Raw genomic sequence first — 17,508 nt, forward strand, 5'->3', positions numbered from 1 at the left:
CTGCCAGGAGTGCTGCAGGCAGAGGTAATCCAGAGACTGCAGAACTCTGCTCCCTGTCAATTTCACACCGGCATTTGACTTTCTTCTATCCCCATTTATTATTAATCTCTATTTATATCTAACTCCAGCTCTTAGTTAGCCTTTGCCAGAGGCTTAACCATTATGGGTGACTGTGAGGAAGGTGTGGAAAGAAGGAACTGCCATAAATCAGGCTTTTACCACTCCATGTGGGATTTCTAGCAAGGTGAGAAATCGTGCAAAGCTCGGGCTACTTAGGGACACAAGACCTGTACAGAAGATCAAACCAGATCAAGTCTCCTTTATCCTTAGTGCTAACTATGTAAAGGAAACATCTCTATCACAAGAACTCTCCCACCAATCATGCTCAGTTCCTATTTTTTACACAGCTTTATATCCCTTCTAAATGTCTATCCATTCTAATTCAGAAGGTGTTCTTACATTCCATGTTTTCTGAATCCACTAAGTCCTCAGGTTCAGTAGGACCATGTCACATTTGTCCCAAATAGGCACGGTATAGAAACATACTTTTTCCATCAGTTTTCAATGAATTGCCTTTTAATTTAATATAAAAAACAAGACCACAATCAATTATGAAAAGATAAACAGGAGAACCTGATTTACTTTGCCCTCTACAAAGTAAACAATTTTAATTTAAGCAGCAGAACTAACACCAGTTGTTTTCTACTAATGATTTTCTTTTTAAGGCTTCAAATCTTTTTTTTCATATCTTGCCTATTGCTTTTATCCCTTTTGAATAGGGATGAACAGTGTGCTCTAGGTGAAACAACACTCCATTCATTTAATGAAGGCATTCCCTTATTTTCCAGACCAGTTTTCCTTACCCATTGTTATGTTTTGCTCACTTCTTTTGGTCACTTTACTGTACATGAAAGGCCCACTCAATGTCATCTTTCCTTTAGAGGTAAAATTAATGCAAATCATTGCAAAGAGTGTCCATAAGTTTTCCAAATGGATACAAGGATGTCACATATACTTGCTGTGTATGATGAAGTTTCCCACAGCAGTGAGAGGCATTCAACTTATTGCACACTTTCCCCAGATGTTCCCATAGATCCAGATGGTCTGCAATCCTAAACAATACTCTAGGCTCCCGATTAGGTCTTTGGAAAACCTTTCCCAAGTCTTTTCCAACAACAGAAGCTTCAGCAGGCTAGCCAGCTGTAATATCATTTTACTCTGCTTGACAGAAGCATTACTGTCTTTGAGCATCCTGTGGGAACAGGAATGTCTTTAGGAGCTCAGAAAAGTTGTCTTCCACTTCTTCAGTGCTCAGTCATAATGAAGGCTCTTCACTGTTCCTCCTCCAAACCTCTTCCTTTCAGAGAAGCCAGGAATCTAGAGGCAGGAAAGACAAGTTATCATGTCAGAATCAGCAGGAGCTCCCTCTAGCCCACACTGTTACCAAGCCAACTGCAGCATCTTCCATGACATCTCCAGAATCAGGGCCACAGTGCTTCAGCTGACTGCTAGAGGAGCACCTCTAATTAAACACTGCACAACTCCTCTATGGCTCATCTGTTCTGTGGGGCTCCTTAAGGCTTTTTGGCAAGGGAAATTGAAAGCCTCAATCCTAACACAGTTAATGACAGATTTCAAAGCAGATTCAAGTGCACACAAGAATTTCTCCTCCATCCATTTTTAAAACTATAAAACAATATAAACCAAGTCCTATCAAAGAGCTGTTGAGGCTTTATGCCTTCAAACCCGGGCAGCAGCACTTCAGTGGCAGTTGAAAGTACAGTTTTATCAGTGACTGAAAGCTTAAAGAAAATCACTGGGATAGAAATGGCTGCAACAATACAAAGGATTAGCACTCCTGCTTTTGCAGCCCATCTGCAGACACTGCTTACACAGTGACAATGGATGTTTACAAAGAAAATCGACTTGAAACCATCAGAAGCTTCTCTGGCCTTAACAACATTTCAGACAGATTTTCAATCCAATGCACCTGTGAATCTCCAAAAGAAGGTGATGTGCTGCTTTCTAATACTGAGTATCTGCCCTATTGGTATCATAAAACTATTTGATTACAGGCCAGAGTAACTTTTACCTTACTCATTACAAGCAAGAAGAAACACACCTTCCCAAAAGAGTTCCACAAATTCATAGGAAATACAGTCTGTTAAAATGGAGGGAGTCAACCAAGCCCTACAAATCATGCCAGAAGAACATGGGCATGTATGGGACAAAAACACCATCTACAATTCACAGCAGATTGCTGAGGTTACACACTTCACTGATAAGCAGAGAGCTGAAGAGCTTTCCCAAAATAAAAGTCCTGTAAAAACTCCACAGATTAAATTTACTTGGGGTTTTCAGGCCCAAAACTCAAATATGCAAGGTATTCACTAAGGTACTAGTTTATTCATCTCTGAAAAGCAATCATCTCTAAGGATAAAATCAGGCAGATTCTGTACAAAGGTTCACCTCATGAAAACTGCTTCAGGAATTTAAAGAGGAAAAATGCAATCATTATAACTAAAAAGGTAAAAAGTTATCTGCATTAGCATTTTTTACATCAAAGTCACTAATTAAGAGTAATAATTATTTATCACATATCTGATTGAAGTCATAGCTATGAACAATTTGAAACTTATCATTCTTTTCATCCTGAAGAAGTTTTTAACAGAAATACCTCAAAACACGAATGATCGTAGCGACCTATTGTAGAAAACCCACAAACACATTGGTAAGAATTACATTAAATAGACAACTTCAAATTATAACATTAAGAGGTTGTACTGAAGTCTCCATTTCCAATTTGGATTTTGCCTCTTTAAACATGACTGTTTGCTGTTTAAGATTTGTTTTGAGCTTTTGAGCTCCTGTCAGGGAAGTAGGCAGTCATCAGCAGGCTGCAATCTATGGCACACAGCCAAAAGGAATGTACAGTTAATCCCTGGCTAGCCACTAAATAGGATCAAATGATAAAAATAAAAATCTTACATTATGCATCAAAGACAACCAGCACACAAGCAGGTTTCTGCACTAAGATATTATTCTCATGAAAGAGAAACTTCCTTTCACTAGAATGTGTGGAGGAGAGGGGAATAAAAAAAGGCATCATGCAGAACTGAAAGAGGGAAAAGCAAATTTATTTTCAAAAGGCACTGCAAAAGCACTCAAAGAAAGGAAGCATTTTGTAATCTGTGACTATTTCCCCCCCACACCCCAGGGGCTTTCAGCACAATGTACAGGTGTGACTGTACCTCAGCAATGCTTTTCATGGTAACTTGCAGCACCTTGACATAAGGTAAATGCAACTTCACTACTCCCTGCATGGCAGACTGCACGTGGGAAGGTGGGGGCCACAAAAGATGAAGTGGCCTGCTCAAATCAGAAGTCATTTTGCTAGTACTTCCCCAACTGGCTGAAACAGTTAATTCAGTCCTTTAGGAATTAATAACAAGCTGATATCATACTGCCATTTTCCTTGTGGCTCCACTGAGTCTCTGGAAACTACCTGTATTAGACATAAAATCTCGTTCCAGCTGTACAAAACAAACCCTTTCATTGACCTTCAGGATATCATCTATGGCCTTAATCTACAATGGAGCAGCCTGAAGCTGACAGAGCTGAAAGAAATCATATTTGCCTATTTTACCTCATTCTTCCAACTTCCACTATGTTAGCATACTTAAGTATTTCACTGCCAATCACTTTACAGACAAATACTTCAGCTGACAAAAGTCAGCCATTCTTCTGTCTAGCCTTAACAGCTGTGCTCCCATAGATACAAGAATTAAATTACCAGCACAGATTGTCATTAGGTTGCACAAAGCTTGTGTGTTAAAGAGGACTATGTCAGCAGTTCACATTACACGGGAAGAAATGAAACAAAAGAGGAAGAAAAGTAACAAACCTGATTGCCATCTCTTAAGAAGTATCTCTTCTCTATGACCTGGAACAACAGAGAATGATCTTAGCTTGCACAGCACACGCATAACCTGGGATTGCAACCAACACTCACACACAAGCACTAAAACTCATGGCTAACTGGGACAAGGTCTGACCCCACTTCTCTGCTCCAGGCTACTGCTTTAGTGCAATGCTCTAGCTCACACAGGAGTTGCCACCTACAGTCATTCTTAGACAAGCTGTCCAAGCTGTCTAGTCATCCTCAACTTCAACACAGCCCTCCTGGGTAATGGAGGTGATGGTTTGTGTGTCTCCTGCTTCAGACTCAGTTACTCCCATTCCCTCTGCAGGGATATTGGCTCCTACTACTGCACAGTAGCCCCACTATGCTATCTTTGCCCAGAGGATGCTTAAAACAGAGCATTCCTTCTCTCATTTGTACAGTGGACCTTTATGGTCTCTTTTTAAGGAAGGGAGAATAATATTCTTAATTAATTTTCTTAATTCCTAAAGGCTGCTTTAACTAGGATCAACAGAGACAACCAGTCTTGTATCTCCCCACACCAGAATGCTGCAACCCCTCTGGCTTGCCAGACAACTTCAAAAGCGTAAGCAGAGTGTCTTTGCACATTTGTGAGTTCTTTGTCACTGCTCTATGCAGATCAGGAACTAAATCTTCATGCAGATCAGCTATCTCCTGTAGGGTTCCAAAAGCAGATCAATCTTTGGCCTCCCCACACCTGACCTGAACTACCTCAGAGAGTGAAATGTGAAAGGAGCAGCTTAAACTATTGCTCATGCTCAAATCCCAGTATTTGATGCACAGGATAATAAAACATTGTTTCATTGACTTACCTTATCAAAAAACCTGCTTAGTTTGACAGCGTTGGATGAACCTGCAGCCAGGTAACGAGGATTGGTGCAGTCCTAGAACACCCAAAAGACAACAACAAACCAAGCACAAGGAAATCAGTGCAAGGAAGCCAAACACAAGGAAAAGGAGCATACCCTTTCCCCCGACACACACTATCAGCAAGGGAAAACAATGATCTGCTAATTTCTGCTCCACAGCCACTTCAGAGAAAAGACCAACTGCTCTGTGAATCAACTGCAGAATTCCAAGCAACCCCCAAATGCTCCACATCTTCCTTCCACCACCAGATGTACAGTCAGGCAAGGATTTGTACAGGCTACACCTGAGACTGGGAGTGTGTATACAAGCATTCACACAGCACATGTATATTTTTGTACCCATAGATCTATATAAAGTCATCTTCATGTTTAATTTGCAGACAGTCTATGTCAGAGCTATGAACAAGAAAAAGAAAATTTAACTCGCAGCCAACAATTCAAAGCTTAAGGGACCTTATGCAACACCCCTTACATCCACCTACAGTGAAACAAAGAAATCTGTTTCATCAAGCAAGGGGCAAAGCCAACAGAAACGTGAATGACTGGCATTACTGGAAAAATCTCCAAAAGCCAAATTTTTGTTACATCTTTGCCTACTAAAAATTGGACTCACTCCTATACAAAAGAAAAACAACAAAGACGACAAGGATACTAACCAAATTTATCTCTTCAGCATTGAAATCCTCTGCCAAGAATGCTGTTCTGGTCAAAACTTCATTTCTCTTAGTTTCTGGGATCTGATCCAGTTTAGTTCCTATTACCAGCAGTGGGATCTGGTTATCACCAAACTGTTCATGGTCATAGTCACTGATGAGGGAAAGAAAGACAATCCTGAATGAGACAATGGCCATGTAAGTGGGCACAAGTACGACATCATCTCCCCTGTGCCTCTCAAAAACCAGTAATTTATTTATTAACGGTCCATTTATCTAAGTTAAAATGTGCAGAATCTTTAAATCAAGGAAGGGCTTCTGCACCTGAGTCACTACATAGGAATCCAAGCTTCAATCACTTTCCTTAGCTAGGATAATCACTTGTCTGCCATTTTTATCTAAACCAAGCTTTCTAGCAAGTAATTTTACAACCAGCAACAACTTGAGCAAGGAACTGCTAGTGGCTGAACATCTGTCCTTGACAGAAGTTAAATTTCTGAAAATTAAAACAATTGTGAAGAACCTATCTGTAGAGACACTGGAGAATTTTGCAGTTTATACAATGTAAATCCTCTTTCCAATCTCCTACATTTCTAGAGAACTGTGCTGTGTAGCAGAACAGACAGAGAAACAATTGATATTTTTCCCTCAAGAAGCTACTCCTCATTATTGCCTTCCTGCTCACGTGTGAGGTTTAGCAATGATTTTAAAACCTCCTTGACTAGATGGATGACAGGAGCAAAGAGGTGCAGGAGGAAATCCTTGACAAGGTGTTGGAGAGCTAATTATGAACATGCTGTTTAAGCAGAGTTTTCTAAGCTCTTTTAGCCATGCTTCTAAAATAATTCCCCCATCACCCAAACCAAAAATATATGAAGTGAACTTCCTCACTGTTGGTGCATGGAGGGAATGCCTCTTTGCCCAGACACATTGTCCCATGACATTTCTTGTACAGTGGCATCTCTCAGTACAGACAAAGAAATCTTGTAACTGGACTGAACCCACTCTCACAGAGACCTTAGACAAATAAAGGATCATAAACATCTTTTCCCTTAGAGCAAGGTCTCTGCCACCCAGTTTGGGAATCAGCTGTCAGAACTGCCTGATATTGTCTGGCAGTATAAAAGAAAAAGAACAATCAACTTTCTTTGATATTCTCAATTTCTTTCTTTCTTTCCTTCTTTCTTGCTTTCTTTCTTCTGAGTCTAACCACATCTACTTTCCTGTGGAGACCAAGTAGCCTCAGAAATGAACAAAAACTTCTACAACTGCTTGGAATTACCATGTCTGAGCTCTGCATGTTTGTTTTTCACTCACCCATTTGTCACAAGAACTCCTGTTGGAGCAACATCTCTGTTGAGTGCTTCCAAAGACCAGCGATACAAATTCTGAGATGATTTCTTGTTGGTCAAGTCATGCACTAAAATTATCCCTAGAGTGAAAGACAAGACAGCAAGATGCCATTTAAAGATACATATTCTCTTCCTTATCTTACCAAAATGACACCCACAGGTTCCCAGATATCTGAGAATGAAGGGATGTATAACCAATTCAGTTACAGTGAATAAGTAAGGCTGAAAATATCAGGATGCAACAGGTTTTTTAAAGCTGCTTATCAAGAACTGGCTAAGAGCTAAGAAAAAAATCCCATGAAAGCAGGAAACAAACAGCCATCTCAGGCTTTAATCTGCAAAAGGCTTGCAGGCATTCACTGATTCTGTCTACTTCTCATGATACTGAAATTCTATATTACTGCAGCAGAAAATTTAGCCTTTCTCTGGTAAACATAATTATTTTTTATCACACCATCTATAAAGTCTGAAGGCTTTTTCTTTGTTTCAAAAGAGTTCAGAGACAACTACTGCCTTTACTGCAACTTCAAGAATTAATGCTATATATTTGTGGATGTATCCAAAGGGGAAACAGACACTGACAAAATTTCATAGTCCACCAAATGGCTGGTAAAAGCAAGAATTAATAAGATTTATTGTACTTAAGATTCAGTTTCTAGCATTTTTCATTTCCATGAGCCTTCAAAATGTAAATTCTGAGACAGAGTCAAGCTTCCTAGCTGTGCTATTAACAGACACCCACTTCTGATAACCACAGTTCCTAACTCAATTACCAACTCCTGCTAGCAAATTTCTTCTATTTATTCACACCTTCTGCAATATGTGGAATGTTCCCACTTCCTCCAGACTTCAACTATCATCAATTCAAGGACAAAATGGAATTATACCCCTTATCTGCATTAGGATTCATTCTCAAAACACTTCACAGCCTACAGGTGGAAAAAACTCACCAATTTAGTCTTTCACCATAACTTCCAGAGGTGCCACCCACTGCACACACCATGAACAAACTACATTTCCACAAACATTTCCCACTACCCCACATGACTGTGCACAGACTCTCCCACGAGAGTTCCCAGCATATCACAACCATAGCCCTATTTCAAAGCATTTATCTCAGTAACAGTACAAAAAGGCAACTCTGCTGCGTGTCCACCACCAGTGTAGAGAGAAAATGCCTGATACAACATAACCTGGCCTACAGCAAGATCCAGAGGCACTGCTGCACAACCTGTGAGAAACACTCTCCACCTCCACACATCCTCCCCTCTGTTATGTCTTTGGTCAGTTTCCTTATCTGCTTCACCTAAAACCTGCACAGTTTGCTGCAGCAGCAGAAAAAGACTGCCAACATCCAAAAAGCGCAGGCAGGACCTGCTCAAAGACTACTCAAAGAAATGCTCCCCCCACAACAAGGTCTGCAAGCCAAAGCTTCACTGTCCTCAGCTATCCCAGTCCCCACACCAGGTGGAGAGCCAGCAAAGAAGAAGATCTGTGGATAATCCAAAACCAAACTGTACCAGCCTGGTCAACAACCCAGCAGCCTGCTCAGCTGCTGCCACAACCAAACACTGACTGGCTTTCAGACCACTGCAAGCCCAGAAAGCACAAGCAGTCAGGCAGAAGGAATGCATTCATCTTCTCTTCTTAAATCAGGTCAAGCAGAGGCAATTTGTGAGACAAGCTCTAATGGAGAAATTAATCTAATGAAAGAAACAAGACCCAAGGTTAACTACCAAAGTCAACACTCTTCATATGCAAGCGGTCTAATTAGTATCTTTTGGGCAGTGGAGATAAATAACTCTATTTTAATGTCATCAATTATAATTCAGATGCACAAGTCCAAGACTTCATTTCCTAATGGCCTGTTCTAAGGCGTTTCCAAGTCTGACCCACACTTCCTGGCACACTGTAGATTTGCTATCAAAAAGGAATCAATTCTTTTTCATATACTGAAGAGGCTTGCTTTGAGGGCACAACTCAACTCAATTCTCATACACAGAAATCTGGTTAACAGTATAAGCAAGAGGAACCTAACACAGTTTTCCCCCTGAGAAAGGAGGAAGAAATAATTAGTTGGTCACAGGCCAAAAATGTTTATTGCGTGGCTTAACATGATATTGAAAAGTCTTCAGATGAGTGGGAATAAGCAAAGAGAATCAAACAGAACACTTGAGCCAGATTTTCAGATGCAGTTGTTAGTCTGATACACATCTATTTTTAGTGAACTATCCTGGGATGACAAAAAATAACAACTGAAATACTGCACTGTTATGTTTATAATCTCATATTTGCTCTTGTCAGAGACACAGATGAACTACTAGGCCTTTAAGACAATTCCCCAACAGAAGGCACAAAATACTACTTCCTACATATGCAGCAAGTTGCAAGATTCAACTCTTAAAAATAAGTTGGTAAGCTAAATGAGCAGAGGCAAGATGGTTATCAGCATATGGCAACTTTATGGGACACAGTTCAAATTTGCCAGGGTAGGATGTAACTATCAAAGTTCATAAAAATTGAAATAATCATTTTTATGCTGTAGGTTTTACAACCAAACAGACAAGAAAATATAAATAAAAAAAAGTCTTAAAAAATATAAATCATATTTCTGCAGTATATGAGACCCAGAAAGGTGAAGGCAACCACTGCACCTTCAAAGCCTCCCTGCTGTGCCAGCTGCACAAGACTGAAGGGAAAGGCTGATAGAGCTCATCTGCACAGGTTTGCCTGAAATATCTGCTGTTCACAGCTGCAGCCATGAAATTCTGCCTACAAATGGTATCAGATTTGTTCCTGTATAAATCAGAAAGGAGAACAATGTAGCCCTCAGGCAGGCTGCCTGAAACTCTGGCCCGAGGGACAGCTCCTAACAGAAACAACAGTAACACCATAAGTACACCAAGCAAACTCACCATTCAGCAAATTATAGAACACAGCTCGTGTGCTTTTCACACTGGTGGCACTGCCCACAGAACCTCCAACATCCCACAGCTCAATGTAATAGGTCTTCTCTTCTGGGGTTCCTTCTTTGTAGTCATGGATCTGATGAAAAATTCACATCACACATAAGGACAGCACCGTGTCACGGGAGTTAATCCACTTACACTTCCAGCTGGAAGGATTATTGCACTTGGACAGAAAATTGGAAATTCTCGTGCTGACACCATTTCAGACCTCTCAAGTGGAAGAGAGATGGAATGAGTCAAGCAGTAGCCACTGGACACCACAGAGATGGAGATCACCATCTCATGTGAGAGGGAGCCTGGTGAGTAAACAGGGAGCATCTCAGTGCTAACAAACCCAACATCTCATGGTGTGCTCAGACACAGTGTTCTACTAAAGCAAATAGAAAAATTAAGGTCTTGACTCCTTATAGTTGTTAAAACCCACACGGCAGCACTGCAAGAATATTAACACAGGAAAACAACAGAACACCATAATTACACCAAGCAAACTTACCATTCAGCAAATTATAGAACACAGCTCGTGTGCTTTTCACACTGGTGGCACTGCCCACAGAACCTCCAACATCCCACAGCTCAATGTAATAGGTCTTCTCTTCTGGGGTTCCTTCTTTGTAGTCATGGATCTGATGAAAAATTCACATCACACATAAGGACAGCACCGTGTCACGGGAGTTAATCCACTTACACTTCCAGCTGGAAGGATTATTGCACTTGGACAGAAAATTGGAAATTCTCGTGCTGACACCATTTCAGACCTCTCAAGTGGAAGAGAGATGGAATGAGTCAAGCAGTAGCCACTGGACACCACAGAGATGGAGATCACCATCTCATGTGAGAGGGAGCCTGGTGAGTAAACAGGGAGCATCTCAGTGCTAACAAACCCAACATCTCATGGTGTGCTCAGACACAGTGTTCTACTAAAGCAAATAGAAAAATTAAGGTCTTGACTCCTTATAGTTGTTAAAACCCACACGGCAGCACTGCAAGAATATTAACACAGGTGACAGACCTGGATTCCAACTGAGCTCATCTTTTTCCTACACAAACTCTGACATCTCAACTGAATTAATCAACAACTTCTGTCCCCAGATCCGCTGAGTAGTTTTGCTCCACAATCAAACAGGACTGCCATGTTCCTCTCCTCAGATTCTGGAAATGCATTCCTAACCTAGGTTATGCATTTCAAGGAGAATGCAGCAAAGAGGGATGAAGGGAAAAAGCATCTGTCAATGTGCCATGAGGGCTGGAGGCTGGGCCAAAGGACTGCTGGATGAGCATCCTCATTCTTCCTACAGCAGGTCCTGCAGCAAGTAGTCAGGAGGAGAAGCAACCCCATGGTCACAACTGCCACCAAAAACCAGGAAATAAACTCTCCAACCCAGTTAGGTTAGAAAATCAACACTACTTTGTTCAGCAGTGAGGTGCATGAGTAGCTCTTCACCAAATGTGTACATCGGTCACCAAAACTTGCAATTGTTTATACATTTTGGCAAACGAAGGAATTAGTGCTCACTGGCTTACAAGTGATGCAGTTCTCTTCACTAATTAGTATTCAATCTTTTAAGGGTTATTGATTTATCACTTCTCATGCTAAGCAGCCCACTTTTCCAGCCTTTTATTTATTATCTTATTCCCAGGTAGGGAGAGTCTTGTTAATTCTCTTTGCTAGTTTCTTCTTCAGCTCTGCTTTCTGTAACATGTCTTTGTGATTTACAAATTCTGCATTCCTGGATGTCCCAGTCTCAACAATAAATTTCTCCTGTCAATTTCCTCATCCAGGTCTAAGAGCACTGAAGCACGCCAGGCCCTAAATTTTAATTTGTTTTCCTAACACAGGAGCATCACCCAGAGCTCTCCTGCGTCTCCACAAGCTAAATGAGTGAACTGCTTTTTCCTGCTGTGTTTGGCTGACAGTTTGGCTGTTCCTTGCCTGTTTCTCAAGGAATCAGCCACCCTGTGACTTGTAACACGTCGGAGCTATGAGTGACAAACGTCTTGTCTGACTGTGACAGCCTTGGAAGCTCAAAACTTGCTTACACAAGTGCTTGGCTCACATGCTGCTTGCATCAGAAGATGAAGCCCTCAGCAAAACACATGGTCAAAGTACACCTCCTTCTGGGGCGGTAAGTAATTAAAATAAAAAGTCAAGGCCCTTTCCTCACACGTCAGGCTCAGGGCCACCAAGGGGCCGTGCACGTCACCTACTCGCACATCCACGGAGCAGCCCACCGTCCAGGACGGGTTTCCCAGCACCTGGTTGTGGCACAAGAGGTGAACGAGCGACGATTTCCCGACACCTGCAAGGGCACAGAGAGAGAACAACTCCTGCGAGGCGGTGCCAGGCTTGCAGGTGGCGAGGCCGGGAGCGGCACTGAGGGAACGCGGGCGGTCCCGGCCCCTCAGCGGGTACCGGGGAGGGAGGCGAGGAGCAGAGGGCCGAGGAGCGGCCGCAGGACACACGGCCTGGGGACACGGACTCACCGGAGTCGCCCAGCACCAGCACCTTGACCCTGTCCAGAGCCGCCATCTTTACCCTGCTTAGCAACAACGCCCGCCCACCGGGGCGCCCGCCAATCGCGGCGCGCGTTCTTGCCGCTCCTCCCAACCTATTGGCCGCCTGCCCGAGGGGCCGCCGCGCTTCTCACTTCTGATTGGCTTACCCCCGGTGAGGGCGGGAATTCGCCGTCCCTTGCGGGCAGGCGATTGGCTGGCTTCCCTGTCGCTCGGCCCGCCGGGCGGCGCGGCGCACGCGCCGGCGGTGCGGGCGGAGGCGCGCGCGGCGGTGACGCGGGTGGCGGAGCCGCTGGAAGCGCCGCCCGGAGCCGGGAAGAGCTGGAAGCGGCGCCAGGTCAGTGCCGGCCCCGGGGAGCGGGGTGGTGCCTGCGGCCCGCGGAGGCCCCCGGCCCGGCGCTTGGGTGCCGCAGAGCGGCCCGCGGGGCCCGTGCTCCCCGCACGTTGTGCCCGTCTGGGCCCCTTCGCACCCTTTGCCGTTCCTCCTACGGTGTTTGCTGAGGCTTCTTTGTTTTGTGTTTTCTTATTTTTTTTTTTTTAAAGAGGTTTTCCTCACCTCCTCTTGCCCTACAGAATCCCACACAGTTCGATGTTGAAAGCTGAGCACACGAAATGGGAATGGGACGGGAAGCTGTGCAGCCGGGCAGGGATTCTGCTCTCTGCCTGGCCTTAAAGCTCCCGGTGCTGTTGTAGGGAGCTCTGTGTCCTGTGGGACCCGGAGGGACACGCAGGGCTGGGGGCAGCTGAGGAGGAGCTGCTGCCACAGCGAGCTCATTCCTGTTTGCCAGGTTTGGGCCAGCCAGCTGTGCAACCATTCCGTTTCCCAGGTCAGCAGCGTTTGTTCGGGTTTTTCCTTCTTCTTTTTGGTTGTTTTATGGGAGTTTTGGTTTTTTTTTTTTTAAATTTTTTTTTTTCTTGTGTATTACATTTCTCCTGGTTCCCCGAGAAGCAGGCTCACATCTCACAGTGGCACCGAGCTGCTGTTACATTGGTCCAGCTGTTCAGCTTGTGCCACTCCAGGCGGCTCACAGTGAGCAAGGAAGATCAGCATTCTGGAAGGGGTGTTCAGCTGTGCATAGCTAAGATGCATCTTCTGGAAGTCTAGGCAGATTAATGTTTTTCATTCACAAAAGGTGGCGTTTTTTCTTTCATCTTTTCCAGTGCAGTGGCCTCCTCTCTTACATGCTGGTTCTGTTGCTTGTCAGAGTTCACCACCAGCTCACTGAACTGTTGAAAAACGTATCAAAAAGGGGAAAAAAAGGAATTTTTTCTACCTTGAAGCAATCAGTTTGGTGCACGGGATGGTGTTGTGAGGGCAGAGCCATGTGCCTGGGGGAGCAGCACATGCTTTCAAGCAGGAGTGAGGCTTGATGGGAATTGCATTCCTGCCTTCCACTTCCTGTGACATACAGCTCACTTTCTCACGGGATGCTTTAGGGGATTCTTCTGAACAAGAAACTGTGTTAATTAAAGTTAACCTGGTGTCTTGTTACTTAGTTTCTTTGTTCCTTTATTGCTTGTATCCACGGTGTACACTCGCTTACTTGCACTCTAATGTGCTAGAACAGTACTGAGCCCAATACTTCCACAATTTTTCATCGTCTTTTCTGGAATTTCCAAAAGGCAATATTGCTCACATCATCTATCATGATGAAAAGTGTGGTGTTCCAGGTCTTATTGAATCCATAATGTGAAAAGCAATTACTGCTTTTTATCTGTCAGAAACGGAGAAAGGAATGCTGGGGTTAAACTTGCTGTGCTTTGGTGTAATCATGACTTCCTAGGCTTGATATGTGAGAGAAATGATCTTACTTTCTTCCCTTTAAGAAGAAAGGGAAGGCTTTTTTGGGGGGCTTTCTTCTTTAAAGAAGCCCCCAAAACCTTACAACTACATTATGTGAGGGCTGATGCTTACATGTCTCCAAAATAACACATATTCTCCTGGTAGGTTCAGATCAGGGTGTAAATGGTAAGAGGTTCTGGTTTCCATAACTAAAATTTTCTAATATCATCACATTACAGTCAGATTAACTTGCCACCATATGGGGAAAGCTCCCCACTCATCTACATCCTTAGCCATGCATTTTTTTCTCTGTTTTGTGTTGGCTCTAGTCTGGTAACTTAAATGATTCAGTTCTTGAACTTTTCCCCTTTGACCTCTCCGAAATGTCCCACTTTTTATTTTGGCATGTTATTTTTTCACTTTATCAATTGATTCTTGTTGCTACATGAATAGTGAACTGCCAGAATGAGGATAGAAGGGTGTGGCTTGTGGCTAAAGGCAAGGAAGGAAAAGAGATGAAATGTCCCACTTTTTATTTTGACATGTTAGTTTTTCACTTTTATCAATTGATTCTTGTTGCTACATGAATAGTGAACTGCCAGAATGAGGATAGAAGGGTGTGGCTCGTGGCTAAAGGCAAGGAAGGAAAAGAGAGACTTCCTTAGGGGAGGGAAGGTGTAACTTGACGTAAACTGCTACAGGAAATCTGTGTACATGCACACAGGTGGTCCTTTAATTTCCTGACACCTTGCTATTGTTTATGATGGGTTAAGATTATAAAAGTGATTGAGAATTACATCCTGAGTCTGCATTGTTCAGTTTCTGCCTGGTGTGGTCAAACCTTGTGACCTTATTACATCTTGCTCAGTGTGTTTTTACTTGTGAAATTAGGGGAAAACGTCCTCATTTCAGCCAGGTCCCTCAGCCCTTCTGTGTGCAGCTGCAGCACAACTTCTCATCCTGAGTGAAGCAAACCCTTTGATACCTGTGGCCTTCTGGTTTCAGTTTATGGAAAGCCAACAAGAAGATGGGATTTCAGTGAAAGCAGATTGTTCTTTTCTGCCCTCATACTTCAAGGCAGGTCTTGCAATGAAAACACACTTATTTCTAATCAAGATGTAGTGCAGGAGGAAGGCTGAGCAGCAGTGTTCATGAACTCTCCAGGGAATGAAACTCAGTAAGCTCTTGATAAAATGTCAGAAGATTTTATTTTGCAACTGATGTGGGATAAAGGCAGTTCTGGGCTCACTACAGAGAAATGCAAGTGTAAACAGGACTTGAAGGAGGAAGATTCTGTGCCTCTTTCTGGAAAGGATGAATAGTGTCTGAGGTTATGTTGTACAGACATGGAAAATCCTGACAGCAAGTTTTCCCACTGTAGTTCTGAAATTTATGCCTTCCCTTTCTGTTCTCAGGAAGATGAGGTTAAGCTAAGAGAAGCAATCCTGAATCATCTTCTGAAAAGGAGAATTTTAAATCTGCTTAGAGTGAGAGGCTACAAAACTACTGGGATCTGTTGTTTGCAAGTGACAGCTGGAGCAGGATATGGCATGCACTGGCTCCAGGAAGCCTGTTGTACCTGCTGCATTCACAGGAGAGGGGATTCTCCTGTTATAACCTGATTTTGATTTTACCTGAAGAAACTATGTCAGTGGTATAAGCAAATAATGTTTTTGTCCCCTTTTTAAAAAATCTTGTGTGAGAAGCTTGTGGAAGCATTTTCTAAGCAAATCAGCAAAAGCTGGTTTCAAAGATGAAGTGGGAAAGAGCAGTAATTAAGTAAATGTGGGGAAAAATAGGAACCACCTGTGCAAGTGTTAATGGTGTGTCTGATAGGTTCACAGCCAAACCTGCAACTCCAGGTTTTCCCCCAAAAAAGATTTGGGGTGTTAAAAAAGCTTTGTATATCCACATGAATCTGAAGGGCAGTCTGCTTCCTTTTTTAACATCCTGCTTTTAAAGATCCTCTGTCAAATATATTAATGGTGAAACCATTGAATTTTCTGGGTAAAACTAATGCAAGTCTCAAAAGTTATGTGTTGAAACAGAATGGTCTACATTTGCAGTATTGGATAAAAATTCATACTGATTCACTGGGTGATGTACATTTTCATATTTTCTAGTACTATTTTCATTACATTGTGGCTTCTAGGTTGTCACCCTTCTAGCACTTTTTGCCTCACTTTTAGTCAGGAAAAGCATGAAGAAAAACAGATCTAAGTTCATTAGCACAATTTCTGTTAGAGTTCATTGGAATTGAAAACTCTTGAAATTGTTGTATGTGGAGAAGAAGAGTTCAGTTGTTTTGATGTTGCATCAGGAAGGACCTGAAAGTGGAGGTGTTTGCTCAGTTCAGTTTCTGGCTTCTGTGTAGTCTCTGCTCCCATCATACCAAAGGGGTTTTTTCAGTCACTTGTTCTCCCCCTGACATCCTTGCTGGTGTCTCTGGTTATGCTGGAGGCCTCATACATTTTTCTAAGCCTTAGGTACAATCTTGCAGAAGGTACCCTTATTTTCTCCACCCAGCACCTCTGATTGTGTTGTGTAACTGTAAGTCTCTTTTTCCAGTGCTGCCTTTTATAGACACATCAATATTAATTCTTTCAATTACAGCAAGTTAAAAAACCCAACAGTTGTGTATTTAGGTTTGCTGTGTATTTAGGTTACTGTGTTAACAGACAGGGCTGCTTTCCTCCTATACCCATAATACTGAATTGTATTAATGTGATTACCCAGAACAATTCCTCACCAACTGTCTCTTTTAATAAAATCCATGTTTAAATTTGGAAATTCTTCTTTTGGCTATTTCTGAACATGATGCTGTCCAGTGTGCCTTATTACTGATGCTGTAGGTGCTTACTGGCATAGCTGAGTATCTTGGCTGTTGTACTTTTTTTCCCTGAAAATGTTCCTTGATGTTCATAAATTATTAAGGTCAGTTCAGACATTATTATGAAACAGATGCACTTCCATTAAAACCTTGTTAAAGGTGTTACCATATTTCTTTGCATATGTAATTAATTCAGGTTTGACTTACTGCTTCAGGGGAAGGTGAAATCATTGCTGAAGGATGCATTGGTTAAGTCCCCTGGGTTTGAATTTTGTGTGCTGAATCAGTGTCTTTTTTGCCTGGTGAAAGATGGTAAGAAATTGCAGTTTAGGGATTAAAAGCCTTGGGTTCTTCATGGACCAGACACCAGCTTGGCCTGATGAGATCTGGCAGTGCTTTTTTTTTGGGGTTTTTTTTTTTGGTGGTTTTTTTTTTTTTTTTTGCCTTTCAAAGATGGCACTAGTCAGTTGTTTCACCCAAAGACTGTCTCCTGCAGGATTTAGAACTATTTAGAACTTAGTGTTAATCCACTTTTTGGAGTGGAGGATAGCAGAAAAGAATGGTTTCTGGTGTTTCCAGAATGCTTTCCATACTGTAT

The 17,508-nt window shown here is 42.5% G+C and overlaps 2 protein-coding genes across 3 annotated transcripts in view; one reads left to right on the forward strand and one right to left on the reverse strand.

Moving 5' to 3' along the window:
* Window positions 1-543: 543 nt before the first annotated feature.
* Window positions 544-12,376, reverse strand: RABL3 (RAB, member of RAS oncogene family like 3). The gene is made up of 8 exons (XM_039717947.1): window positions 12,268-12,376; window positions 11,992-12,083; window positions 10,280-10,409; window positions 6,783-6,897; window positions 5,469-5,619; window positions 4,756-4,827; window positions 3,905-3,943; window positions 544-1,377 (listed from the first exon to the last, which is right to left on the reverse strand). Exons 1-8 carry the CDS (start codon window positions 12,311-12,313, stop codon window positions 1,312-1,314), a joined length of 711 nt encoding a protein of 236 aa, XP_039573881.1. The 5' UTR covers window positions 12,314-12,376; the 3' UTR covers window positions 544-1,311.
* A 138-nt stretch (window positions 12,377-12,514) lies between these two features.
* GTF2E1 (general transcription factor IIE subunit 1) overlaps window positions 12,515-17,508 on the forward strand; it is a 47,508-nt gene continuing 42,514 nt past the window's right edge. The window contains exons 1-2 of one of the 2 annotated variants that reach the window (XM_039717944.1): window positions 12,608-12,634; window positions 12,871-13,124. The gene's annotated coding sequence lies outside the window, so the exon portion shown is untranslated. Of the gene's footprint in view, window positions 12,635-12,870; window positions 13,125-17,508 lie in introns of both variants that reach the window. The other variant, XM_039717943.1, reaches the window with a different exon arrangement.

This window comes from Passer montanus, unplaced genomic scaffold (assembly GCF_014805655.1).
Source record: "Passer montanus isolate IOZ18808 unplaced genomic scaffold, ASM1480565v1 scaffold39, whole genome shotgun sequence".
In the NCBI taxonomy this organism is placed as follows: Eukaryota; Metazoa; Chordata; class Aves; order Passeriformes; family Passeridae; genus Passer; species Passer montanus.

What these genes read in the sequence shown, in the direction of transcription:
- RABL3 (XM_039717947.1), bottom strand. Translation starts at nt 12,313, where the DNA reads ATGGCGGCTCTGGACAGGGTCAAGGTGCTGGTGCTGGGCGACTCCG. An exon ending in GCTGGTGCTGGGCGACTCCG is followed by an intron (nt 12,084 to 12,267) that starts GTGAGTCCGTGT and finishes GTGCCCTTGCAG; the next exon opens with GTGTCGGGAAATCGTCGCTC. An exon ending in GCTGCTCCGTGGATGTGCGA is followed by an intron (nt 10,410 to 11,991) that starts GTAGGTGACGTG and finishes ATTTTTCATCAG; the next exon opens with ATCCATGACTACAAAGAAGG.